The following is a 27226-nucleotide window of genomic DNA, read 5'->3' on the forward strand; positions in this document are numbered from 1 at the left end:
ACCGCTGGGGGGCTCAGCGCAGCTCCTGTGGAGTTTTAGTTCAACGCGGTCAAAAATTTAAAGATCTCTTCGGCTCATATTCCACGTCGTATTGTAATGAATGAGTCCTAAGACGATTGTTAAAATATTTATTTCGTTATAAGTTTTAATTATATAATTGCACTATATTATATTGTATTATATATATATACAATTGTATAATTACAATATTTATTGTGTAACAAGCAAACCAAAGGGCAGCACTGTGGCTTAGTAGTTAGCACTTTCGCCTCGCACCACCAGGCAAGTCGTGAATAGCTGGCACTCAGTGACAGCCAATGAAATTGAAGCATTTTCGCGGCTTTACACGTGGTGCGGCATTGCTCAAATAATAGCATAAAATCATTCAGACCCTGGTTCGAATCCGGGTTCGGGTTCGAGTCCCGCCTCGGTCTGTGTGCATGGAGGTTGCATGTTCTCATCGTGCTCGGTGGACAGGGCCGGCCCAAGCCTCCATGGGGCCCTAAGCAGAATTTTATTTGGGGGCTCCTCTGGGTCGCCAGTACGATTGATTATTGTCAATGCTTGATTATTGGCAGAGCATAAATCTAAGTTTAAAGAAATGTATTAATCCCAGAGGGAAATTGCTTATACTTGGTTACAGTTGCTTACAGTCGTTTTCCAGGAGGAAAGGAAAAAAATTATAAATTAGACAAAAAAAAGTGCTCCTAGGAAAGTTTCATAAGAGTATAGTTGATGGAACAGAATGCTAACATATTAAAAACAACAGCAAGCCATCTGTACACATAAAACAACTCTTAATCTGTAAATGGCTAATTGAGGCAAAATGATATGGAATATAATAGCAAAGACCCCAAAGGTAGGCTAATGTAAATAATGTTAAGCTGTTATCAGTAACAAGTTCATGAAACAAAAGTTTATTGCAAAAAAATATAAACCCACCCAGAAAAGTAATTTTTACACAGAAGACAAAAACTTCAATCTAAAAATATCTTAGTAATTTGTTATATTATGATATATTAAGGTGTTAAGTGTATTTAAGGGTGTTTATTCAAACATGAACTCGTCTAAAACAAGAAGATAGGCTACCCAGGTTGTTAATGTTAGCGCGCAGCATAGCATACTGTAGTTTTACATACATTTTCGTATTAACATACCTTTATCTTGCCGTTTTTTCTCTTCCTCGCTTGTCTTCTTTTCTTCTGCACCGAAGGATGTCATTTTTTGTGACATTTATGATGGCTTGGCTGCAATGCTAATCAGCTCCAATAATCACAGTCACAGTCTGACTGCTTGCACCCTGCAGCCCCTTAACATAATACGGCAGTTTTTAAAAATAATAATAATAATAATAATAATGCGTTTTTAAATAATTCATATTGTCCTTTGACATAATATATTAGCAATAAATAAATAAACAAATCGTTGTCACTCTTGGGGGCCCTCTGGTGGCCATGGGGGCCCTAAGCAGCCGCTTAGTTTGCTTATGCCTTGGGCCAGGTGGTGTTATGCGCTAACATGCCCCCCTGCCACGGATTGCCCCCCTACATAGTCTCTATCAAATATTATATTAGAACATAAATTCATAGGTTTATTATGACCAAATATGATATCACTATTATAATGAACCCTGGGCACATGACAGCAGTCGAGATCAATAATACAAACTCAAATGTAATGTTTATTTTTGCAACACATTTATTTTGCAGGGCTGTCATGTAATACAAAATTGTTTACACTAAATAACTATTGTTTATTTCAGGTTTAAAAATTACACAAAACAATTTTATTAGAAATTAAGCAATATAAAAATATACACTTATATGAAAAAAAAATTATACAAAAAACATATACAACATGTATTTTTTATATTGCTTTTTTTCTAATCAAATTCGTTTGGTGTAATTTGTAAAGCATAAACCTATAAATTTAAGTTCTTATATAATATTTAATAGAGATTATATGGGGGAGCAATCCGTTGTGGGGTGTGTGTGTGTGGGTGTCAGTCCAAAGACATGCAGATTAGGCTAATTGGCATTCTTAAATTGCCTGTAGTGTGTGAATGAGTGTGTGAGTGTGTGTATGTACAGTATATGTGTGTGCCCTTTGATAGATTGGCACCCTGTCTAGGATGTACCCCGCCCCATGCACTAAGTCTCCTGGGATAGGCTCTGAGCCCCCCACGACCCTGTATACAGGATAAAGCGGTATAAATGATGAGTCGGTTATTGAAAGCTATTTTATAAATCGGCACACCTTTTTTCACAATATTTCAGAAATTCATGTGATTATTATTTATAATGTCTCATCGTCTTAGATGTGGGTATATATGCTTATTTTATGGCTGCACTATTAAGTAAGTCAATACAAATAATAATGAAATAGATAAATAACTAAATTACTAACTAACTATATGTTTTCGGCCCCCCAAGCTAAACTGTAAGGCAAAAGTCTTGCAGATATCACATAACCAGTAATTAGGACTAAACGTTTATCCGTCTCCATGGCAACTCCAGTCACCCCGGTTGGTTTAGCTTCGGCGTCATCATGTTTACGCTTACTTGTAGCATGAATTAGCCATAGTAACGTCTTTTTATCAGTATGTTCAAAATTGCATACTTTTAAACATTTTACACAAAACAAACGTCCCAAAAACAGCAGTTAACACACATCATTTTCAGAAGTCCATGGAGGCATGGCTTATGAGGAAGCTAGTCAAGTGCATTACACCTCTGAGTAACTCGGTCTTAAAAGACCTGAATATGTAGCCATATTATTTCTTACAATAAAACTGTAATATAAAGGTGAATATCAGTGAAGTGGGACACTTAATACTGATCCTGTATATCGTGACAAGTATACATGTTGATCACTATTTATCTTTTGCATTTAAACATCGTAAATGAGATTTGGAACATCTTTATAAAAGATACCTTGTGAAGTGACAATAAAACAGTCACACAAGCGTGCCCAGCTGTACTAAAGTTCACACTACACTTCTTAAACTCTTCCTCAAGGGGTGCTTAAGGAATTAAACATGCTTCTTTCTAATCTCTCTAGCGCAGACGTGACAAACCTGTGGCCTGATACATTTTGCAAATTGGCCTAATAATTTAGATTATAATCTCTAATTTTAAAAGGGGGCAAAATGCAATGTAGTAACAGACATAATTCCATTATCAATCTAAAATTTGATGGTCTCTTTACAAACTAAATTCAGGGCTTTTACACTAATAGTGTGAATAACAGGAGGAATACTGATCGATTATGCTGTGTACTGTACATACACACTTAGTTTTTTTTGTAATGAACTACAGTCATTGTAAATTTATTTAGAATGTTGTGTGTACTTAATCGGTTTGTGCATGTACGTTTAAGTAAATACTGATTGAACAGCTTTAAGAATTGGACGTAAAAGTCACAAATGCAATTTAAGTTGTAAAATGCTACACAATGTTACACTCAAATGTAAAGTGCTTCCTAGATCTTGGGACACACGTGGATATTTTGGTGTGTAATGTTTTGTATTATTAATCAGGTTCTTAATCCTGTGCCTAGTATGAGGAATTACCAGGACACACAATTATTATATCGAGACACAACACAAAAACCAACGATACGAGACATGAAACAAATGACAAAAACACAAAACTTTCAATTTTGAACCTTTTTAATTACTTGTTAATGAATTCTGTACAAGTTCTATAACCCTTTTCTTGAAATGTCCTGCTCTTGTTGAACCTGAACATAGTTTGGCCTCTTTATGTGTAGCACTTCTGTGAGAAACACTTCTCCACCTCTAAACATGCTTCTACATACAAACGTCCCCTGAGGACATACTCCATTATGTGTGTAAATCTACACACACGTACAGCCAAGCACTCATTTGTCTTGGACATCACTTGTTTCAATTTCCTTTTACAACAGCAAAATTGGGACGATTTTTTAAAATCACATGATCTTCTGACCGGTCCCACCTCTCAGCTCTACTCAGGCATCGAAACACCACCTTCAGTTCTGACACCATTATAAATCCAGCATGTTTTGCTTGTAACGCGAAATAGAGGGAGGCAAGCCAAAACTAGACACAGAGGGTTGGAGTTTTCCTCCTTTTTTTGTGAAAGGTAATAAACTACGGCGCATAGACAAAGAAAAACACAATGAAGTTATAAAACAGCCATAGGAAGAATAGGACCAAAAGAAATGAATGATGGGAGGCCAGGCACACACATCATGTGTGGTATTGCACCTTGGGGAAAAAACGATGTAAAAATCACATTCAAGTAAACGCTGGTGCCTGTGAAGAGCTGGCAGTGTGCAGCCTGCTTCGGTTTACTGGGAAAATTTAAAACAATATGCAATGTGTTTGGAGTTTCAATGTAAACAGCTCGGTTTGGCCAGAAAACATCCCAGAGCAAAATGATGTAACAAAACATGCTGGATGTGTGGTGTAAACATATACAATTATCTAGAAACTTTCTATACACTAAAATTCTCTTAAAATGTCCTGTACACATTTAATACTGGCTCTAAAATACTACAATTCCTCCAATCCACTGCTCAACAGACTCCTACCCTGAGACATAACAAGGAATGCTGGGATAGGTAGTCGTTCTTCCCCCCTCCCTAAAAATGAGACTTGTCTCAAGTTCTCCATCACAGTAATATCACTTGCGTTCTCCAACTAGTGGTCAACATTGGCAAAAAAGAAACTTTAAAAATAATAATAACAATAAAAAAAAAGCAATGAAATAAAAAACAAACAAAAAGAATTAGTTTTGAATAACAAATATTACAACTGCAGTAGTTGAAATAACAGTATTTTTCCATCTCTTACTTTCCAAATGACTAGTTTCCATAACAAAACTATGATTATCCTATACAAGAGTTCCGAGTTAGTGCTTTTATGTACACACACATTATATAAGTACAATATAGGTCAAAAGTGTTTAACAGTGAACAATCTTAAACCTTGCTGTCAAACCTCTGACAAGTATAATACACATATATACTCACTCATATATAAATGCGTGGTGTGTACGTTTGTATACAAATGGCCCCTGTACATTAGCGTTTGATGCACTTAACTGCAATCAGCTCTCTTATGGACATGTACATCAAATATACATTTGCCTTTGTAAACAGAGACAAGGGGATGCATTGACTGTCGTTAGATACTGCTCTTTGCAATAGATTTAGACGCCTCAAGTCTGTATTAGTGTGTAACAACCACAAAAAAAAAAAAAAAAAGGTCAATTATTGCTCAGCCAGAGCTAATGAAACTGGCAGCATGCCCATATAAGGGCAGGGGCGGATTTGCTTTAGGTTAGTCAGGTCACTAGATGGCAGTGTGCAAAGTGAACGTGGCACTTAAAAAAAAAAAAAAAAGTAAAATCTCCTTGTCCCTAATACAAATGTGCATTTTAATGACCACTATGTTTTAGTATAGTTTTAGTGTAGTTTTATTATATACATAACTACATGGCGTCCTTTTTTTTTTTAAGCACCCTCCCGGTTTTAGGTTAGTTGGGTTAATGTCTTTAAACCAACACCATGCCAATTCTGTCACTATTGCCTCTCCTTTAAAAGTAAAGCTCCCATTAAAACAGTTCAGTTAAAAAAATTCCTGCACCGTAAATCCTCCGAACAGGAACTGCTTAAACAGCACCATCACAGCACCAACCAGAATCTGTAGTGTTTGGTGATGTAGTGTCTAAGGTTGCAGGAGCACAAACTGGAATTGTAGCAATTCCTGATTGGAGTTTTAATTGCTGACGAAGGCTAAGTAGAAAATTCTTGATAAGCTCAAGTGTTAAAGAAAAAGTCAGTTTTGTAGAATTTAACGGTTATCTTTTTTTATGAACCCTATGGATCTTGACAGTTTGTTACTAGTGTAGTGTTAGTTAAGAGGGTGTGCTAGCACTCCACAGTAAGCATATCAAGCACTGCTCTCTGCAAAAAAAAAAAAAAAAAAAAAAAAAAAGAGCAAAAGCCAGAGGTAGTGTGTTGAAATTTCTGATTTTGGAACTAAATCTGCTTCCCTCCCCAGCATAGCCAATGAATGACTGGATGACTACTCAGGCCCTTTTCACTTTCTATTCTCAATTCTCAAACACCTACAATTCCGGCACAATTATCTCTCCCGTCATTCCCCATTCCCACCCCCTATGGCAACCCTGAGATCTACCAATCTACCAAAAGGGTGTACATGATGTCTGCTGTTTACTGTAACACTACTTAGAGCCAAAGTCACAGCCTCAGCTATAGCTACTGCGACCTGATTACAGTTAAAGGAGTGGAATAAAGATCACAAACTCCACACAAAACACTACCCAAAGGAGCACTCCGCCTTTTAAACATATAAATGATTCGAATCCAGTATGTCTCCTACTGATTAAAATGGACACTTTCACCTACACGATTTAAGAGTAAGAGAGATGAGAACCATTGGAAATGTGGGAGGTGACGGAGGTGCTGCGGCTCAACCCTCCATCCCCGGCTGCTCCACCAGGACCTCCTCCTGACGCTGTCCTCCTTAGTGGCCCTGGGCTGTTCCTCAGGGCCATCAGACTGGGGCCCCTGACTACCAGACCCTCATTCCTCCCGCCGTAGCCGCCCTGAGACGAAGAGGAGGAAGACGATGATGGTGGAGATGAGGGTGAAAAGGAGACTGGTGGGGGCGGTGGAGGAGGAGGAAGCAGAGCCAGAGACGAAGAGGACGAGTGGCTGGAGAGATGGCGCGAGTGGCCATGAGCGTAAGAGGATGAGCGGTGGCTTCCGCCTCCACTACCTCCCCACTCTCTTTCACGCTCCCGCTCTCTCTCGCGCTCCCTCTCCCTTTCTCTTTCCCTTTCTCGCTCACGGTACAGGTGTGGCGTGCTCTGATGGTGGTACTGCTGTGCCAGGTAATGTAGGCGATGATGAGACGAAGAGGACGACGACGATGATGAAGAGGCAGAGGACAGGGAACTGGGCAGGCCACGTGTCAGCGGAATGTCAAAATCCCTTTCTCCTTCCCTTTCACGCTCACGGCTCGAGACGGATATGGACTCTCCTCGGCTGAACGCTGGAGTGCTGTTCTGACTTCTCCAGGATGGCGGCGCTGCAGAGTTCTGGACTCCATGGGTCCAGTGGCTGCCCGAGCGGGGTACAGGGCGTGACGGCCAACCGCCTGAACCTGACGAGGGGGGGTTAGAATAGCCTTGGCTGTATGCCTCAGCTGGGATTCCTGTTAGCGCCATGTTGCTGAAGCCCAGGCGCATGCTCTCAGAGTCGAACGCCTCAATCTCTCGAGCCTGACGCTCTAGTAGCGTTCGGATTCGCTCTGATCGGTCATTTTGCAGGGACAGCATTTCCTCCTCAATCTAAAAAAAGAAAAGAAAAAAAAAGTTCATTAAGGTTTCACTAGGAATCACAAATTTCAGAGGTTTTATTTTATAAAACAGCATAGAATTCTGCCCTTGTTTGACAATATACATAAGAGACTCAAATATTGGGGAAAGAAAAAAAGTTTTTAAGTATTAGAAGTTGCATCTAAGTATCTAGATATTGATAATGCACTGTGTTTATTTTTTTTCTTAAATGATCAACATGTCTGGGTTCCTCACCCTCTGCTCGAGCAGCGCTCTCCGGATCGACACTCTCTGCTCCAGGTCTTTGACTTCCCGCTCGTGCTGCGTGTCCGTGTGCATTTTGATCTTGCTCTGGTACGCATTCAGTAGTTCCAGCTCCTGCTGCAACTGCATTCGGAGCACTTGGTACTCTGCCTCCTGTGTTTCATCCAACCGCAGCTGCAAGGAAAAGCCCAAAAAGCAGGATGTCAGTAGAGACACATTCTGATGACAGGCATGACATTTGCAAGGGGTGGAAATTGTAGTTGTCTGTGGTGATTCATTAATAACTAGGGATGCACCGAAATTTCGGCCGCCGAAAAAACGTAAGAAAGCGCCGAAAATAAAAGCCGAAATTGTCGCCACGCCTCTGCCATCCTCCCGTCTCGTTCGCGCTGTCATTACGCATCAAACACGGAGTATGTCGGCGGTTTGGAAGCACTTGGAAGCAAGTTTTGTTATTGTTAAACAGCCTTATTACTGTTATTTATTATCAATAAAAGTTTGATTGCTTAATTAATTTGTAGTTTTTTTAATACAAACAAAAAGAAAATATTTTAAACATGTTTTTTAATGAAGCCATTTTCGGTTTCGGTATCGGTTTTCGGCCAAGTGCATCCAAAAATTTCGGTTTCGTTTTCGGCCCAGAATTTTCATTTCGGTGCATCCCTATTAATAACTACTCTAAAAGTGATCCAAATGAACCAAATCTCATGAACAGACTTATACCACTTTTCTCCTGCACCAATTATGTCACTGCGCACTATTTAGAAATGACCAATCCGTCAACGGAGCACAAATTTGAGGCTATGATATCCGATGTGTTGTGAGGTATTATTTATAGATAGGTATATGTTAGAAGTTGTCTCTCCTTGCCTTACTCACAGCCTGTGTGGACAGCATGTCATTAATGGAGTGGTCATACTGCTCAGCAAGGATGGCCAACTTTCGCGTTTGCTCCTCCTTCAGCCTTTTCAGCACGGCCTTGTGGTCCGACTTGGGTGTAGTCTCCAGCAGGTGATTCCGCAGGGCCTTGTACTGCCGCGTCTGAATTTTACATGTGTCCTGAAACTGCCTCTTGATCTGGAGCTCCTTCGTCTGGAAAAGGAAAAGTAACGGCATGAGAGAGACACAAAATCAATTCTAGGTCCTGTAAATACATTTAAAAAAATAAAAAAATAAATAAATAAAAGTTTTACATTTAATTAGACAAAAACTGCTGCAACCACAGGTTGTGTGTACATTCCAAACAACCATCCTTCTCTCACCTTTAGGCTCTTCGGCTGCTGACGGACCTCCATGCTGTGTTTCTGCCGGAGTTCTTGCTCACGCCGCTTGTTGTAGTCCATCTGATTGGCCAGCTCACTTTGGTGCTGTGTGCGGATGAGGTCGGCACGTGTGTGCTGCACCAGACCCAGTTGACGGAACTCCAGCTCCTGAGTGGACTCGTGATGCCGCAGCAACATGGCACACTCCAGATCTTTCTGAGTCTGCCGCTTATTTAGCTCCTACAGGAAGTGGAACATGGTAAAAAAAAGAAATCGACCTGCTGTAAATCAGAGAACACACCTGACATACTGACTGCCCCCCTTTTTTAGATAAAATTATGAAAATAACTAGGGCTGACATCAATGTGACCCTTTATTTGTACAAGGCCATGTCTCACCTCTCTGAGTAGATCCTGCTCCAGGTTGTGCCGTGCTAGAAGCATCTTTCTCTTATACTGCCGGCACTGGAGTTCATAATACTGTCTCTGGCGCCGTAGTAAACCAGCCTCCTCCTCAGCCTGGAACTGCTGCAGACACTCCTTCTGCCTCACCAGCCATTCTTGCTTCTCCCGCTTAGGTGTGGACTGGTTTTCATTTAGCTCCTGTACACATAGCAAATGATGAATGTAAATAAAAGCATCTACAACTAATATCGAACAAGCAAAAACAGTTCTGCACTAAATATCAGCAACTCTTGGAATGCTGTTTTATCCAAACAAAAAAAAATGCTGTATAATATGAAATGTTTCTAAAACACCATAAAAAGTGATAATTTTAAGACAAGATATGCTTCTTCCTGTGCACAAAACAGTTCATTTCATTATTTAGTTCTAGCCGAGAGTTGTGCTGTGATGGTTAATATGTGGCACAAATATGTGGCAGAATGTTTAGTTTATGAAAACCTTTACATTTTAAAACATAGGGAATTCTCATGTCAATTGCGAATTTCTGTAGTAAATTTCTGTAAATTTTCTTTTTTAATTCTATGCCCACCCGGACCCAGCAAGTTTTAAAGAATAAAAGACTTCATACTAAATATTGTTTTTTGTATGACAATTTAATTGCATATAATATACGTACCTTTATTTTCATCTTTAAAATATTTTTTTACGTCATTAAAACACCAAATAAAATTTTTCCCTTGATACATCTGGCCACCTCTAAAAATGGGCAATAATACACAAACATTTATTTAATTGTCTCAAGTATTGACTAAGGCCCTTAACAATGTCTGTCCCAGGGCTGCCGTATCATCTCTGACCCTGCGCCCAGCTGGGATAAAAAAAAAAAAAAAAAAAAAAAAAAAAATATATATATATATATATATATATATATATATATATATATATATATATATATATATATATAAAAAACTTTTTTTATTATCAAGCCCACAGTTGCATTGTACAGTGGAACCTCAGATTACAAGCATAATACAAAAGACTCGTAAACCAAATTTAATTTTCCCATAAGAAATAATGGAAACTCAAATTATTCATCCTACAGCCCAAAAAAATAAATTCATAAAAATAATTAATACAAAATATAAAGTAAAAATAAAACAAATTAACCTGTACTTTACCTTAAAAAAAAAAAAAATCCAGACAGATTTCCGTTTGTGCACACAGGCGCTGTGTGTGTGTGTGTGTGTGTGTGTGTGTGACTGTTTTATCGGGAAAATTTGCAAGGAACATCGCTAGTCACACTCGCATGAGCGCACATTAAGGTAATCACTGCTGTAAAGTAAAAAAAAACAACAACAACAACAACAACAAATGAACCTTCACTTTACCTTTGAAAAGAATTGCCACAGAGCAGAGTTTCTGTTAAGGCAGAGAGTGTGTGTGTATGCGAAGTCGAGAGGAGGAAGGGGTGGGAGGGGTTTTGCTGTAAAGGCAAGTGTGTGTGTGTGCGCGTAATTTGACACCGTGCTCTCACACACACACACTCGCCTTTACAGCCCCCTTCCTCCTCTTGGCTTCGCATACACACACTCTCTTTGCCTTACACAGAAACTCTGCTCTGTCATGATTCTTTTCAAAGGTAAAGTGAGAAACGACAGGCTGATACAGAGAGGAAAACATCTTTACCCTCTAATGAGATTTGCTCTTGCTTTATACACGCGCACACACACGTGCGCTGTACAAACACGCTTACAAACACAAAATAAAATGGTTCACACACACGTTGTTACAGTGTTATAGTAAAGAGTACACGCATGCACAGATGTTGATTATACCAGTAAGAGACGGGCACTAAGACCCAGCAGGGGAGACAATTACCTACAATTCCGCAAGAGAGAGAAAAACCATTGGCTCAGTTGTGAATGCGTGATACATGATACTCGGTGCTTGTAAACCAAGACAATGCTCGTTTTTCAAGTCAAAATTTATTAAAAATCTTTGCTTGTCTTGCGGAACACTCATAAACCGTGTTACTCGTAATCCGATGTTCCACTGTATACATGAACAATTTCTCTTAAACAGCACTGCCACTGTAACTCTGATTATACATTAGAAGCGGAGAAAGCAGACATGCTCATAGGCAGCATGTCAGTATGAGATTTGTATCAGCAGCTAACTCCCATATCCATATTATACTGAAGTAATCGAATGATAGTAGATTACTGCAGCTTTGCATCTCTCCACATTTGTCAATCACACCATCAAAGTACTGAGACACTACAAACATCACAAAAAAAATTAAAATCAACCAGAAGTCACTTAACCCCACCTCTTTAAGCTGCTCCTTGCGCTGCCTGTACTGGCGCTTCTGAGACTCCAGCAGGTTGGTGAGCTCCTTCTTCTGCTGGCCCAAAATGTGCTGCTGGAACTTCTTTTCTTCAGCCTGTGCAGCTTTAGTCTAAAAGAACATACAAAGCCTCAGTTCACTTTCATTCCTGTCTAAGACCTTAGAAAGCACTTCTCACAAGGCCTCCTTCTTTTAAGACTCCATTCCATCCTGTATCACACCTCACCTCTTTCTCCAGGATAGCCTGGTGCTTTTTGCCTAGTTTGTCAGCCTCGCTGCTGAAACTGTTTCTCTGGCTCTCCAGCTCTTTGTCCAGCCTCAGTTGGTGCTCATCCATCTCAGTCTTGAGTTTGTTTTCTAATGCCAGCAGCTGCTTCTGGTGCTGTCGCCTCATGCGCTTATAGCCAGTCATCTGCTCGCGTAGCGCTGATCCCTGCTCGTGCTCTTGGATCTGCCTCGTCACCTAAACAGGAAATAAGGGACGAAGACCAAAATTACTCAAGAACGCCAATTTAATTGTTTAGCCTCTAGACTGCTGATGGCTTCAGTAAGTTCATGATAAATACCGCATTCAAGTAGCTTGCTCAGTTTCTTACCAGTGAAGCTGTGCGGATGGTAGCAAAGTGGTCACGATTGCGATAGTGTGCCCTCCTGCGAGCTCCTGACGTCGCCTGCTGTTGCTGTGGCTGCTGGGAGTCGATTTCCGGCTGGTATGGGTCGTCATAGATGTTGTCTGGACCCTGTCATACATACACACCCAGGAAAAAAAATTTACAAATTAAAAACAGATATTTTAAAACAGTGCACAAACACCTCATGCGGTTCTGTAAACAAACACATACAGGTACACTTACAGAGGGCCGGTGTATGATAGAGCTGTTGGATGTGACTGTGTGTTCTCCTTCCCCCATCATGGCCATTTCGGCACTGTCATCCGAGCCATCGGCCAGGCTGTTAACCGACGAGCTCTGGGAGCTGGCGCTGATGGACATAGAGGGTACGGACTGAGAGCTCTCCATGCTGTTAACTGTGCCCATCCGCAACAAGTACTGATCCACATCCTGATCACACAAGGCAAACAAATAATCAAATCATGCTCGCTTTCCAAAAAAATAAAAATAAAAAAGTAATAGGTGAGGGAAATGAAAGGGAGGAAACCAATTCAGACGCATATACAGTAAATCTACTGTTGAAAAAGTAAATATTCCTGCATTAAAGACATGCCTCTTCCTCTTCGCCTCCGTCCTGAGCAGGGCCATTGTGTGTCTCTTGGAAAAGGATTTTTTTCATCTTTCTGTACTGCAGGTTGTCCAGTTCCCTTACAGCATCTTTTGTCCGTACTATCAGGTCCATCACCACGGACAGGGGGCGTTCTCTGCACAGGAACCGATGCTGCAGGCACAGAGGCAAAGAGGAAAATCAAATCGGTCGATCAAATACCTGACATTCTGTTATTATATAATTAAAATTTTACTCCTGAACTATTTTTTTCAAAATTACTTTGCTTGACAGATAATTATGACAGATAATTATAATTAATGAGTCTTACGTAACTACAAAAAAGACGCCCGACATCACATTTTACACAGAAATTGTCTGTACAATTTACCGAAAAAAAAAAAAACAACAACAAAAAAAACTAGGGTGCGTATTTAAATAAGAGTTAATTACCAAGATTTCCCAAACAGCATATTTTCTAACTGCCATGTGTTGAACAGGTTAAACAAGGTATTAACAGCAGCTGGTTGGATACCATTTTTTAAATTCGTCATGTAGCGAACAAAAAAAATATATACACAAAATCAGGGCGTGTATATCAATGACGTAATTTACAAGCTTTTCCCGGGCAGCATATTTTCAAGCTTGCGTGCGTGTTGGACAGTTTGAATGAGGTGCTAATGGCAGCTGTGATTACTACATGACAAATTGAACAAACAATATTAAAATAGAATAAAACAAACAAGGTGAAATATGGCCTAAGGAAAAGCCTTAGCATAAAAGGCGTGCGTCTTACATTGAGCAGCACATCGGAGGTAGGCCTGTCCTGAGGAATCTTTTGTAGACACGAGTCTACAAAGTTACGGAAATAATCTGACCTGAAAAGTAATAATGCAGAGCATGATAATTAGACAGATTTTCTTTCTAAGATTTGCCTTGCATCTACACTACCAGGTCATGGTACAAATATTTTAGAACATTCGCAAAAAAAAAAAAAAAAAAAAAGACTAAACTAGGTCTTCTTTTATTAACTATCACTTAAAATAATAATAATAAAATATAATAAGGGGGGCATTTTTACCCCTTCCATACCAGTATGTAAAACGTTAAAATACATAACTAATGCAAATTAAAGCTAAGCTGAGAATGCATCACCATAAATAAACACACGACAGGAGATGGAAAGACAAACAGGATGCTCACCAGTGATTTGACGCCAGGACGGGGCTCTCATTCTGAGCAATGTGATATAAGGCACTCATAGCATTCATATTAAAAAGGGGGGGCTTCCGCTCCGCTAGAGAAACAGAATAATTAAAAAAAGGAATAAAAAAAAGGAAGAAACTGTTAATAACACAATACAAGAAAAAAATTAAAACCTAGCAAACAGATTAAGAGAATGAGAAAAGAAGAGACATACTGTTACATTATGTTTGTAATAAATTTTCTGATTCTGTAAAGCTGCTTTGAAACCAAAAGAAATAATTGGAAGGAGGAGAAGAATGAGCTTGCTATTAAGGGTTTAAAAGTTAAACCCCAAATCCTTTTCTATAAGACGTCTCTCAAACACAAGTGTCCTGAGCCCCACCCCTTTGACCTAAATCTTTACACACACCAACAGTATGCGCCCTTAAAGTTAAATGTCAAACAGTAACTGCGTGTTAAAATGTCTGCACTCACCCAGCTCTATACAGGTGATTCCCAGGGACCAGACATCAACCTTGCCATCATACTGACCCTCATCCATTGCTAGAATAACTTCCGGGGCCATCCTGTGCATTAGAGTTCAAAGGGGAAAAAGTCACATAGATGTCAAAGATGCTGCGATGTCATAGTGCGAGATTATGTTGGAGTTAAAGTGGACCTATTAAGCAAAACCCACTTATTAGAGTTACAAACAAAAGTGGGGAAAATAAAACATTGCTTAATTTATGTCCCTCATCTATTTTTTTACTGGCTTAAAAAAAACATGTGACGTATTGTGATCTTATATGAGAAAGACCCTCCCTTACTGTTCCCTGATGGATGTGGAGCTTGGCAGTATCTTACCACATAGACCCTGTAACTGCTATCAATGAAGTGAAATAAAAGAAGCTCGGGGTATATATATTAGAGAAAATGCTTTTTTTTTTTTTTTTGTGTTATAAACGAGCTCTGATATCCATGTTAGCTTGTTAAAGAAATAGTGAAATAAGGTATAACAACAAGTATATATGCATGTAATAAATGATGATTAGAATTAAGGTAACCACTAAATAATCTGTGAAACAAACAAACAAATAAGCAAAGTTTAATAAGCAAAGTCACAAAATATTTGCAAATGCAGGTCTGAAAAAGGACACACCCCAAGCCAACATAAAGGTATGTCATGTTAAACCTATAGAATTCTCTTACACATGGCACACAAGCCTGCTGCGGGAGAGAAAGCAGCAATTATTTGTGGGTGCTCCAGCCAGCCGGGGACAGGGTGTGGACATCCCACTTGAATCCTATTTATAGAGCCTAAAGCACCTCTTGGGCACACCTTCAAATAAAACTCTCTACAAAGCCTTTTTGTTTCGAATAGAAATTTATAAGCATTATTATTCTTTTTTTTTTTTTTTTTTATCTTTGTCATCCGAGTTCTGCTCTCAATTTAGCCCTCACTGAACAGCGACTTTCTGGCTGCACAAATACACTCAGGATGTTAAAATATCTTTATACACAGTACATATGGTTATGATCTTATAGATGACAGTTTGGAAATCTAAATCCTAAAACTCCTCCTCTTATTTCTGGAATTTAATTGGGTAAAGTTAAAGAGAATGAACAGAAGCACATCTCACCAGTAGGGCGTGCCTACAAAAGAGTTGGCTGGAGCAACGATGGAGGCAGAGCCAAAATCTCCAAGCTTCACCTGACCGGGCTCAGTAAGCAAAATATTACCTGCCTTCACGTCCCTGTGTGAGACAGAGCGATGATTAGTCTTTCTAAATAGAAAACTAATTATTTAAGAATAAAAAATAAAAAGGATAAAACAACCAATAAAGCTGCTAGCTTTACTGATTGTGTTAAAGATATGTTTGCATCTTGATAAGGCAGTGTACACACCTGTGGATCATATTATGGGAGTGAAGGTAGGCCAGACCCTGTAGTGCACCATGGGTAATAGCAGCGATTTCCACTTCCTGTAGGGGCTTCTTATGGACTGCAGATGAACAAAGTTAAAATCATCATCTAGAGAACATATAACTATATCTTAATCTCTATATCTGAGGACACATGGAATGGATTGAGAGCCATGATTTGTTTCTTGTATGTAGATGTACTTCCTTTGAAAGCAGGAAGTCAGAGTTGATTTGCACAATAGCTCACACCCCTGCCAAATCTAAACAACCTTGATGGCAAAAAGAGCTAAATATGGAGCCTAGACTGAAGATTTTTTTCTTCCTATAATATCGTTTTCACCAAAGTGGTAACTTTTTTATCAAGGCGATTTCTTATATAATTAGACGCATGTCTTTTGAATTATATTTTACATTTCTAAAGCTAGGTCTATCATTGTAGTCATATCAGTATAATGCCTGCGATTCATAAGAAATATAATGCAACCTGATAAAATGATATTCATGATGTTATCTCTTACTGACAGAAAAGCTCAGTGACTATATAAAGACAGCATTGTCACATTCTTAATCACTGAACAGCCTCCAACCCCAACCCTCTAAATAAACAAACTCCAACCAGTTTATTCTCAACCAAGGCACGGTAAGAAAAAGAAATAGTGTGAGGTAGGACACAAAGACAAACTGTATTTTGCTGCTAACAAGCTGCTTGTAGAGTCCTACCAACACAAAGGGACAGGACCCTGAACATGAGACTATGACGAGACGAATCCTTCAAATATTTTAGCATTTTCCCAGACTAAAATTAAAACAAAGTTTATTTTAAAAACTGCTGCTGAGCCAGCACTGGGAAAATAAGGAAGAGGAAAGAGTGCCAGTCACAAAGTACCAAGAGTATCAAGATGGAGGGCCAAGGGAGGAAGTGGGAAAGAAAGAATTAGGCGGGGGGGAGGGTTTAAAATGGAAATCTCTACTCACCCTCTAAAAGATCAGAGGCAGAACCCAAGCAATACTCCATCACCAGCTATGAGGGACAAAGACAAAGAAAAAAAAGAAAACATATTTAAAAAATAATTCTCTACACAGAGTTATACACATTGAATAACCATGCACAGGTAACCCTTTACCCATGCTGTGTGCTCCCTCAGGTAGCAGCCTTTGTACTCGATAGTGTTGGGGTGCCGAAGCTTCTGAAGGAACTTCACCTCCTTGATGATGTCCTGCCATTTCTGCAAAGAATTACATTCGGGGGGGGAAGTGAGAACAACTGCTTAGGTTAAAACGTCCAAAAGAGAAAATGTTATTCTAAAAGGTGCTGTAATCTAAAATAAAATATTTGCACATCTCCGTTATGATAAAACTATTTTTTTTTTTTAAAGCAATGAAGTACCTGCAAATTGCTTTTATTTTTAATTAAAAAAAAATGTTAATGTTGCTTGAAACAATTACTAGTTCATAGAACACTTGCGTCTCTTCAGTCATCACTGTATAGTTATCAATATTTTATAAGATACAGAAGGAAAATCACTCTTAAGTAAAGCACATACTAGTAAACAAAATAAATAAATTAGTAGCTCACTTCGTTGGACTGTTTTCCGCTGTAAGACATCTTTTTGATTGCGACCACCTCATTGGAGCGAACATCTCGTGCCTAGGAGAGGTAAAAGGTGAATGAACGCTACACTACCAGCACTTACACCTACACAAAGTTAATCTCGTAGTCCTTTTATTAATACTGTGTTGTATAAAATATGTAAAAAATTTTTTTACAAAGACTTCTAGACTTTACAAACATATTTCGCTTTGTTTCTGGCTCTTACAAAATACACAGCTCCGAAGCTTCCATGGCCGATCTCACGGAGGTCTGTGAAGAGTTTCTCGGGGTCATCTTTGTAAAAAAGATCCGCTACCTCAGGGTCCTTCAGACTCCCGGCACGAACACTCGCAGGCATGGCCAGCTCCTGAAAACGCACATAATAGAGAGAAAGCACAAAACATTGTTACATATTCCGGTACAGTCTGATATGACACATTTCAATAACACTTCCTAGCACCATTATATAAATATCTGCTGCACGAAGAATAAGAAAAGGAACTCTTAGGTAATCATCAGCGGAGACAAGTGTGCAAGAATAAATAATCATTTTAAAGAATTTAAATATCCATGGGTTGAGTATATTGGTCAGATTTTTAGTGTACCATATTAAGAATGGTGCATTATTGCCCAAGGCAAGTCGCATGGCCTGGACAAGAAGAAATGTTTTAATCAAACCAAGGGTTATAGCGTCCCACTTTTCTATTTGAAGCGACTGCCATATTTGACATTGTTTTTCATAAGCTGCTGACGTCAAGCTCGACTCAGGGCTCCACCAAATTTATACTGAACTTACGCATACCTGAGGTGATATTCATGCCTGCATGACATGGACTAAATAATAATATGAAAGATCTTGGTGAACCTTTGCTCTGACAGGCATCACTTGCAGGAAAATAATATCCATTTGTTAGATTGTGAAAAGATTGCCATTTTATTCAATGAACTGAAAGAATAAGATTAAAATAAATCTGTCTGCAGGACACAATGAAAGACTGAACAAACGCTTAAAGGGTGCTGATCAGTATTGCAAAGGTTGATGGTATAATTACAAGAAGACTAATAGATGTTATAACAGAGAGCCCTTTAGATGTTTACAATAGACCTATTAATAAGACCAAAACTTTGAATAGTTTGGATACATTTCCAAACTGTCCTTCAAAATTACCCTATACTTTGTGAACTGCACGGCTGTAACTTGGAGTTGCATAATAATAGGTTTGTATCCGATTTGCTGCTTTCCATGCTCACTGAATGCTCACTTTTATGTACTGCCATACATTTTCTTTACATATGTCTGTTAAAGATGGCTGCCATCTGTAATCAATAATTCTAGTTACTCTTCCCTGTTGACTGTTTTGTTTGTATATTTGTCTTTGCAGGTGGTTGTAAAAAAGACTTACAAGGTGGAACTTTTGTGGTGCATCACAGGATGACTTATCCACAATAAAATCTATATTACAGGTTGCGAAGACACGACAGGCAAATGATAGGAGCCATCTTTAGCGAAGGGCACTGTGGAGGGAACAGAGAGCTTGCTCTGTGACTGTACCAATGACATTTCTGTGATGCTAAATAAGATAGAACAGTTTACTGCTGATTTAATTAAACTAGAAAATAAGTGTAAAGACTTGGAAGCCAGATCATGGCATAATATCCAGATAATCTGTGTTCCTGAGGGCCCTAACAGCTGCTCCCAACACTAGCACTGATATGCTGCTTTACGGGGCACTTGGCCTAGAGAAGGAGATGATTTGGGGCGGGTCTCTTCACGCTCTGCAGCCAGTACCTTAACCTGATGAAAGATCACAAGCAGTTGTGGCCAGATTTCACGATCACTAAGACATACTTGAAAAGAATAATAAAAATAAAACAAAACACAATCTTCACCCTTTTTTAAGGTCTATACTGTATTGTTCAGTGTTGGAAAGCACTTGGATTAGGTGCAAAAGTAATGAAAAACCCTTATTGATTTAGACATGACTGAAAAAAACAGTAATAGCCTTGCAACAGTCTAGTACATCTCCACTGAATGAGACCAAGAAAGAAGCGATTTGAGTGAGTTTAAGTTTTCTCCATAGTCAGTCAACAAGCATGCAAGATCACCCTGTTTTGTCACCACTATGTTTCTCACAAAATGCTATACGTAAGATGGGAACTATTTTCCCAATCCAGTCGCTGTCTTGCATTGAAGAGTCTCATAGTCAAGTAAAGCATGTATCAAAGTCTGTTCTTTTGATATTCTATAGTGGATCAAAGAGTCTATCAAATACAGAAATGTAAACGAAACCTTGTTAATCATTAATTATAAGTAAGGATTAAGTGCTTTTACTTTAAATTTAACAAAAAAAACTTTAAAACTGCATTCAACCTTAATGATCTAAAGTCTGCCAGGCCATTAAACATCATTACATCATGAAACAACCAGATAATGATGTACCACAATTAACAAGTCAAATGAAAGGAGAAAAGGAACAACAGCTATCCTGCGTACCCATGAAAGCATGACTTCAGTTAGGATATCAATCCAGTCACATATCGTGATTCTTTTGTGCGGAAATTCATGTATTAAGCTTACTCAAAAAAGCTTTTTTTGGTTAACATTTTAATTTTTTTTATTAATATATTTGTATATACATGTATATTTGAATTGGTAAAATGTTGTTCCTCTATTATTCTACAGGGGGCACACTCTAGACTGTGTGGTAGGAGCAAATTATTTGTTTGAAATAAAAAAAAAAGAAAAAAGAACAAGAACTAGTGGTCAACCAATTATCAGCGTTGCAAAGCATTAAGCCTGATATTTAGCATTTTATCAGTATTTTTGTACTGCTAATAAAATAAATTTTTCTTCTTTATAAAATAGTGCTCTTATTTAATTAACCACATACTTAAAGCTATTTTAACTAATTTTTTCTGTAAGACGTTTTTTTATTAAATAAAATTGCCATAATCAGTATCGGCGTTGACCCTGAATAAAATCATATCGGTCGACCCCTAAAAAGAACGACTTTCCTACGTACTCCTATTTTGAAATGGCAAATTGTGTGTGTGTTTTCCAAGTGTTTTCAAACAGGAAGATTTTTTTTTTTTAGATTATTATTTTTTGGTTTTCTCAGAGGTCCTGATAAATTCATCTCAATGTGTTTACGCCTCATCTCTGTATTGTGAGCTTTTGAGTTTGTGTGCAAAAAGCCATTGTCCTGTCACCATTCCTTTGACTGATATCATCATGTGTAAACAAAGGGCATGGCCAACATGTCATGTACAAGTAACAACATGCTGATTATGATTCACCTGTAACTATAAATGCTAAAATAAGTTTTTTTCGTTGTTTTTGTTTACATATCCATTTAGAAATACTTGCAAAAATAAGTTCAGGAGACAAAGACAATTATGCAAGTAATACCTCTGATTGGGGAAGAGACGTTCCGGAAGTGGTAATAGTAAACCATAACAGCGCTGAGACAATTAACTATATGTATTACTCAGTGACATGTGTTCTAACAATTGTTAAGTAAGCTAACTGTTGGTTGCAGGACAGGGTGGACGTAGGTTGTTATGGTCTGCAGTATTAGAAAGAGGGAAGAGCAGCTGCTTGGCAAAACCCACATTCAAACCAGTCACGGAAGCACTTTCAGCAAGAAAACTCACAATATATCACCTTAAACAATACGTTTCTCTACTTAACTGCTTTGTGCTTGAATTGCCTCTGAACCAGCAGTGTTATTTTATTTATGGCTACAAAGCTCTAATCAAGGGCTCTATGTTTTGTGTGTGGTAAGGGACTGTACATCCTAGCTTTCCATTTAATGTTATTGGGGGTTCAGGTCTGGAACACCAAAAGTTAGCTGATATTCTATACTGAAATAAGTTAATATAAGGAAATATAAAGAGAAATGTAGGAGATTTACATGACTGACCACCACCTTCATGGTTTATACTCCCGACCTTACGAATAGATAGTACTGAGAATTTCTGAGGAACTACTTTTACCTTGTTAATTACGCTAACTGTCAGTCGTCAGCTTCGTCAGTAATGACAGGGCAGCAGGTTTATTATTTTTTTGTATTTTATGTTACACTGCAAACCTCTGTAGTTCATTCAGGTCAAGCTATAATGTACCAGGTTTAAGTGATCACAGAGTGAAACTGCAACTAGTCTTGACTGTAGCTTAATATTTTCAAACGTCCCAAAAATCTAATAATGCATGTCTATGTCTTGTGTTTAAGCACTCTCTCCCTTTAAGTAGGTTTCAAAAAGATTCACAGTTTTGTACTAAGGTAATTTTAATGTCCAGTTCAGTAGGGTTTGATCTTATTGATCTTCTGTGACTTACACCATCATTCACATACAAGGTATATTATATTACCAGACACGACAACCTTCTGTAAGATCGACATATTTAACCTCCAAGGATGCGGACACGAGATCGCAAAATTTTTGTTGGTTCAAAAAAATCTGAATCTAGAAATATTCATCAGTACAATTATATTTGAAATTAAATGTACATTTTCATTAAATATTTTCTCAGAATATCAAGTAAATAATGTCTGCTTTCGTTCTTTTCACAAAACGAACACACTTTTTGCCCCCCTCATCCTTCTGGTTGAGCAAGGTTGCATCTTCTGATGCTGCTGCTAATTTATTTTGATCTTTCCCCCCCTCTCACCCACTTTTTGTATGCCAAAAAATCAAAATCAAGACATTTACTTTTTGTACAATTAAACAAATATAACTTGTCAGTTTTAGATTGATGGGCAAAGGTTTATGTTAATGATGGAACGCAATGCAAAGATTGGTTAAAAGAAAAGGGAAAACTGCCCTTAAGGCATATCTTTAAGTCATGACTCAGATTAGCAGCTAATATGAGTCATGACACCAACAAACATCTCAACCTCAACCAACAGTAAAAATATTAGAAGAACAGATGTTTTACATTAAAACGACACTTTCTTAAGTATCACTGACGCAACAGACACAATATCAAGAGCCGAACTGAGACAGTATCGTGTAAGCTTTCGCCCGAAGTGTCAAGAAAATATGCGAGGTCATGTATTTTGTATTTAACTAATAGCAAATACTGTCATCCTTGTCAAAAAAAAAAAAAAAAAAGCCATTAAATGACAGTTCTTGAAAGATGAATGTCTTTAGAGGTATATGCCCTTTGGGTCAAGAACTAGACATACTTGCCTGATGTAATCTTTTGGAAATGTTCCAACACTTGCGACCAAAGACTCATTATGTCTCTTAAAACACACTTCACTGACTCACTAAGCTTTTTTTTTTTTTTTTTTTTTTTTTAAATGGTTTGCATCTCACATAAAGGATTATCAGGTCTAGCGAGCACCATTATTTTCTCTAACAGTAAGGCGACTTTATTTAACTTTGTTTTGACTTGACTCGAGGATTATTCGCTTAAAACCAGGTACACTACTTAAGGAAAGCATCAAAGTGGGCACTATTTTTTTGTATGACAAAAATGTTTAAATGTAGTCGGACAATGGCAATCTTTCTTTTTTTGCATACATGAATAACCTGAAAAATATACAGTACATTACGAATACTGATTTTGGACATAGCCTTAGCAGAAGTGTATTAGGGCATTTTCACATTGAGCACGACTGAGTTGTGCCATGCCCAGGAACACCTGTTCCCCATTCCTCTACTTGGTTCTCTGTTCTTGCGTACGCTTGTGTATTTACACGCTCTGATACAACAGGTGGCAGTATGCACCTACTTGGGAAGACAACAATGAAGTTAATCTTCACACTATGCTTAATAATATTGATATCCTGGAAAAGATGTCAAGAGTAACATTCTCATGCGTCTTTCATGCCTGGACCGATTGTGTTCTCAGTAATTAAAATAAACCAGACTTTGGGGTCCTGTATGTTCAGAAACAATCTTGAGGCCATAATGTGAAAACGACCTTAAGGGCCCAAGGAACCTGTTATCGAATCTATATGGAACCATTATCGAATGCCCCCTTGTGCTTAGATAAAACTCTTGTCAATCATTTCATAGACACTTAATGGGCTACTGTAGTTCACAAGGGTGGAGATTCATGAACATGGGCAGGAATGAGGGTGGACTCACCATATTCAGACGTCAAACCAATTTACTTAACCAACAGAGACCTAATCTTGTAAAGACAATGCCTTACCCACGCCTTCATCCATTGGTATTAAATTAAAAAAACAAACAAACAAACGCGCACACGCACACTCGCACGCACACACATTTACTTACCTTATATGCCTTTCTTTATGTATAACCCTATCTGCCATTTTTAAAAAAAAAAATCTGTCTAATAAAAGTTACTATGGTGAGCACACTTATTAAACAATGTTGCACATTAGAAGAGCCTTACAAAAGGAAAGACGGTGAACCACAAAGAAAACATAAAAAAATAAAAATAGCACAATCTCCACAACAGTGCATAAAACAGGAAGAGAGGCTAAATGAGCCAGTTCCAGGGGAGTCCACAGGGACAAGAGTTTTAGTGGAGGTTTCAAAGATATGATGGCAGAAATGTTCAGGGAAAGGTAATTCCACAACGCTTTCCCATGAGAGTCCACATTAAACGGGACTTTTGTGAAGACCTAAAGTGCTTTTATGTTAATCGTGAGTGGGACACGTTTTCGTCATAAAAGACACGCAGGCTTAACAGGCGGCAGAGAAAGAAAGAAAAAGGCTAAGCCAAAAATACAACCCCCAGAGCTTTTGGATTTCATGTGATTGGTCTCCTGATATAGCAAGACGGGTCAACTTCGGAACAACTGTATGAACAGGGCTTGACTTTTTTAAAAACTTTGTATTATTAAAACAGATCATTTCAAAGCTCCTAAATCAAATCAATCAGCATTCAGGATTAAGTGGTGACATACAAATATTACTTAAAAGATTTTAAACAAGACAAATTTTAAGATCCAATCAGCTGCTTGCAACCACATATTGTATATTACAATACACATGACTGCACAAAAATGTGTACTGTAATGTATCAAAATTATTTGTCATATCATATTACCACGACTTACATTATACTTTGTATATCAGACTTGAATAAAAAATACATGACGTTATAAAAAAAAAACTCCTAGTTGCTAGTGCTTCTTATTAAACATGATTAATGTGTTATATCACAATTATGCCCTAATTATGCCTGAAATAAACAGATGGCTTTATTCTAAGTTCTGTGTTTTGCCTTGTTTCATGTGAGTATAAGTGGGTCAAGTGTGAATAGTCAGGATTGTGAAAAGCAGCTAAAAGTGCAGTCAATAGCGTGGGGATGGGCCACCAAGATATAGTCCTCTATTCATGTCTATTCACAGGATCTAAAGGCAGTTCACATGCAAATTTTCCTCCTAAAGCTACAGCCAATACACATATCCAGGAAGCCAACGTATCAAAATTCCAACGTATCAGAGGGAGGGGCGAAAAAACGTATTTCAAGTCCTGTAAAAAAACATACAAGATTCATACAAGAAAATATAGGATTCAGTCAAACATGTTACATATAAAAGGATGGATGTTATTTCCGGCATAGTGCTTCATGACATGAGAGGAAAACTGTGTCACCGGCCTACACAATAGGCCTGTTTTCAACCTCTTTCTATTATGTACTTAATGCCACGTGACAATTACAAAGATGGTCGGTACTCTGTATTAATACTACTGACTTGCTCTCAAACATACTGTATGGTATCAAAGGCATGATCCTTACCCTACATTCTGCACATGTGCAATTACAAGGCATAATTCCAGCTTTCCCGTGTTTTCCACTGGTCTGGATCCACCGCAGGGTTTTTTTTCCCCCTGTGGGTTTGAGGCCATCGAATGCTGATTGGTCCCAGACAAACCAACATGTGTTCGTCTCTCTTGCTAGGGTTATTGGGAGGAAGTAGACTTTTAAAATAACCTCTTCCTCCCTTAAAAAATACAATCCTGGCACCAGTCGACATCCCATTTGGTCTTGCTTTGTCAATTTAAACTTCAAATAATGACCTGATATAATGAAGCTGATAGGGGAATAAAAAACCCATCTGGGACTGTAGCAGGAGCAAGAAAGCTGATTGGAGGGGGGACCACAAACTATGTAACATCAAATGGGTGATGGGTGGGTGTTCGCGTCCTGTTCTTGGTGGCTCATAAAAATCGAACAGCTGAAAATGGGTTCAATCTGAACAGAGAGACTTTTCATGTTTGCAATGAAATAAGACTGTAGTTTTACTTGTAGCTGGGATGGTACAAATAGCAATACATATTTTATACTCATTATGTAAATCTGTGACGTGGAAACGTGAGTAATTTCAAGGATGTAACTTGGAGTCAAACTTAACACTTTATTCTCATTTACATGTGAAAGATACTCGATTGCGCTTGATAAAAAAATAATAACAAACAGTGTAGACTTATTAAAACAACTACATCTAATTTTCCCAATAAATAAATTCCAATCAAATGAAAGTGGAATATTCTGTGAAAAAACCCTTACTGGCTCTAACAAACAGGCACAATATTGTTTGACATTAAAATAATGTGGCTTTTTGTGTGTAAGGCAAGTTAAATCTGTACCCAGGGGTCATGTATCATCCAAACCTAACTAAGACAACCCAAGTTTAACATCAGACGTACGATGAAGAGAAAGAGAGACAGCTTTATCTGGACATGGCAGTTACTAAGAAGATTGTTAATAGGTCGCACTGTATCCCCACCGAGCTGACACACTCCCTATACACCCTGTTTATCAAACGAATGCTGGTAAAGTTTAATAACACATCATTTGCTCCTGCCAACACTGTCAACATTACATTTCATTTCATTCTGATGAAAAACACACACAGACAGTGGCTTACCACGGCTTGAGGTTGATCCCGTCGTGCAAAAATAAATCCTTGTTCGTGTCTCTTCAAAACAGCAGCAGTGTTTTTCCGAGCTGCTTGGACTGATTCAGACCATTACTTCTAACCAGCTAACGTGTAGTTCCTTTTCCTCGAACTCCTCGAGTTAGCCAGCTGGCTAACGCCTTGTGCCTTCCTTTGGTGGTCTAAACAAGCTGGCTGGTTAGCCAGCCCGCTAGCTAAGCTAAGCTACGCTTTATCCCACCGTGACGTTACTAACTGTCCGTTAGCTAGCTAGCTAGCTAGCAGCTCGGCTTAGCTAGCTAACGGTCTCCGGTCTGAACACTGCGCGCGGCTGCTTTTCCTCTTCGCCCACTCCGGCTCCGATCATATTGCACTGTCACATCGGTGTTCGCGTGTGCTTTCTACCATCTCACACGGACTGACTCTCTGTCTGATTGTCTGTCCAATCTCGCCCCTTTTTTTTTTTGTTCAGGAAACGAAGATGGCTACGTGGGGCGGGAGGCAACCGGAAGAAGGGCGCGAGGTCACGCTCCCAAACATTTGCTTCCTGTGCGTGTGTGTGTGTGTGTGTGTGTGTGGGTGGGTGGTTGAATCCCAAACGGACACACAGTGCACTAGACAGGGCGTGGAAGGAATCATGTTACAGGATTCGTGGTGTCTTTATATAAGTGGAAAAGCTCAATTTGGGACACGACGTGTCATAAAACGTGCCATTTTGAGAAGGGCAGAAAGAGACTGATCTGCTTTTAAGCATTATGATGTTGATGATACATTCAGGCCTGTTGGTACACAAAATATCACAGAATATAAT

The 27226-nt window shown here is 38.6% G+C and overlaps 1 protein-coding gene across 2 annotated transcripts; it reads right to left on the reverse strand.

Moving 5' to 3' along the window:
* Nucleotides 1-3658: 3658 nt before the first annotated feature.
* taok2a (TAO kinase 2a) lies at nucleotides 3659-26911 on the reverse strand. 2 transcript variants are annotated; one of them, XM_053515046.1, is made up of 20 exons: nucleotides 26407-26911; nucleotides 17772-17912; nucleotides 17531-17602; nucleotides 17079-17180; nucleotides 16930-16975; nucleotides 15938-16034; nucleotides 15673-15786; nucleotides 14528-14619; nucleotides 14051-14144; nucleotides 13644-13725; nucleotides 12854-13021; nucleotides 12484-12690; nucleotides 12226-12369; nucleotides 11856-12092; nucleotides 11612-11740; nucleotides 9277-9480; nucleotides 8879-9118; nucleotides 8496-8708; nucleotides 7608-7790; nucleotides 3659-7364 (listed from the first exon to the last, which is right to left on the reverse strand). In XM_053515046.1, the coding sequence occupies exons 2-20, from the start codon at nucleotides 17901-17903 to the stop codon at nucleotides 6423-6425; spliced, it is 3498 nt and encodes a 1165-aa protein (XP_053371021.1). In that variant the 5' UTR covers nucleotides 17904-17912; nucleotides 26407-26911; the 3' UTR covers nucleotides 3659-6422. The 2 variants fall into 2 exon arrangements, with proteins under 2 accessions (XP_053371021.1, XP_053371020.1); XM_053515045.1 differs by having other exon boundaries at nucleotides 8487-8708.
* Nucleotides 26912-27226: the final 315 nt, after the last annotated feature.

Source organism: Clarias gariepinus, chromosome 16 (genome assembly GCF_024256425.1).
Source record: "Clarias gariepinus isolate MV-2021 ecotype Netherlands chromosome 16, CGAR_prim_01v2, whole genome shotgun sequence".
NCBI classification, from domain to species: domain Eukaryota; kingdom Metazoa; phylum Chordata; class Actinopteri; order Siluriformes; family Clariidae; genus Clarias; species Clarias gariepinus.

What these genes read in the sequence shown, in the direction of transcription:
- taok2a (XM_053515045.1), bottom strand. Translation starts at nt 17,903, where the DNA reads ATGCCTGCGAGTGTTCGTGCCGGGAGTCTGAAGGACCCTGAGGTAGCG. An exon ending in AGCAGGATCTACTCAGAGAG is followed by an intron (nt 9,119 to 9,276) that starts GTGAGACATGGC and finishes CACTTCCTGTAG; the next exon opens with GAGCTAAATAAGCGGCAGAC. An exon ending in GAGCGCTGCTCGAGCAGAGG is followed by an intron (nt 7,365 to 7,607) that starts GTGAGGAACCCA and finishes TTCTTTTTTTAG; the next exon opens with ATTGAGGAGGAAATGCTGTC.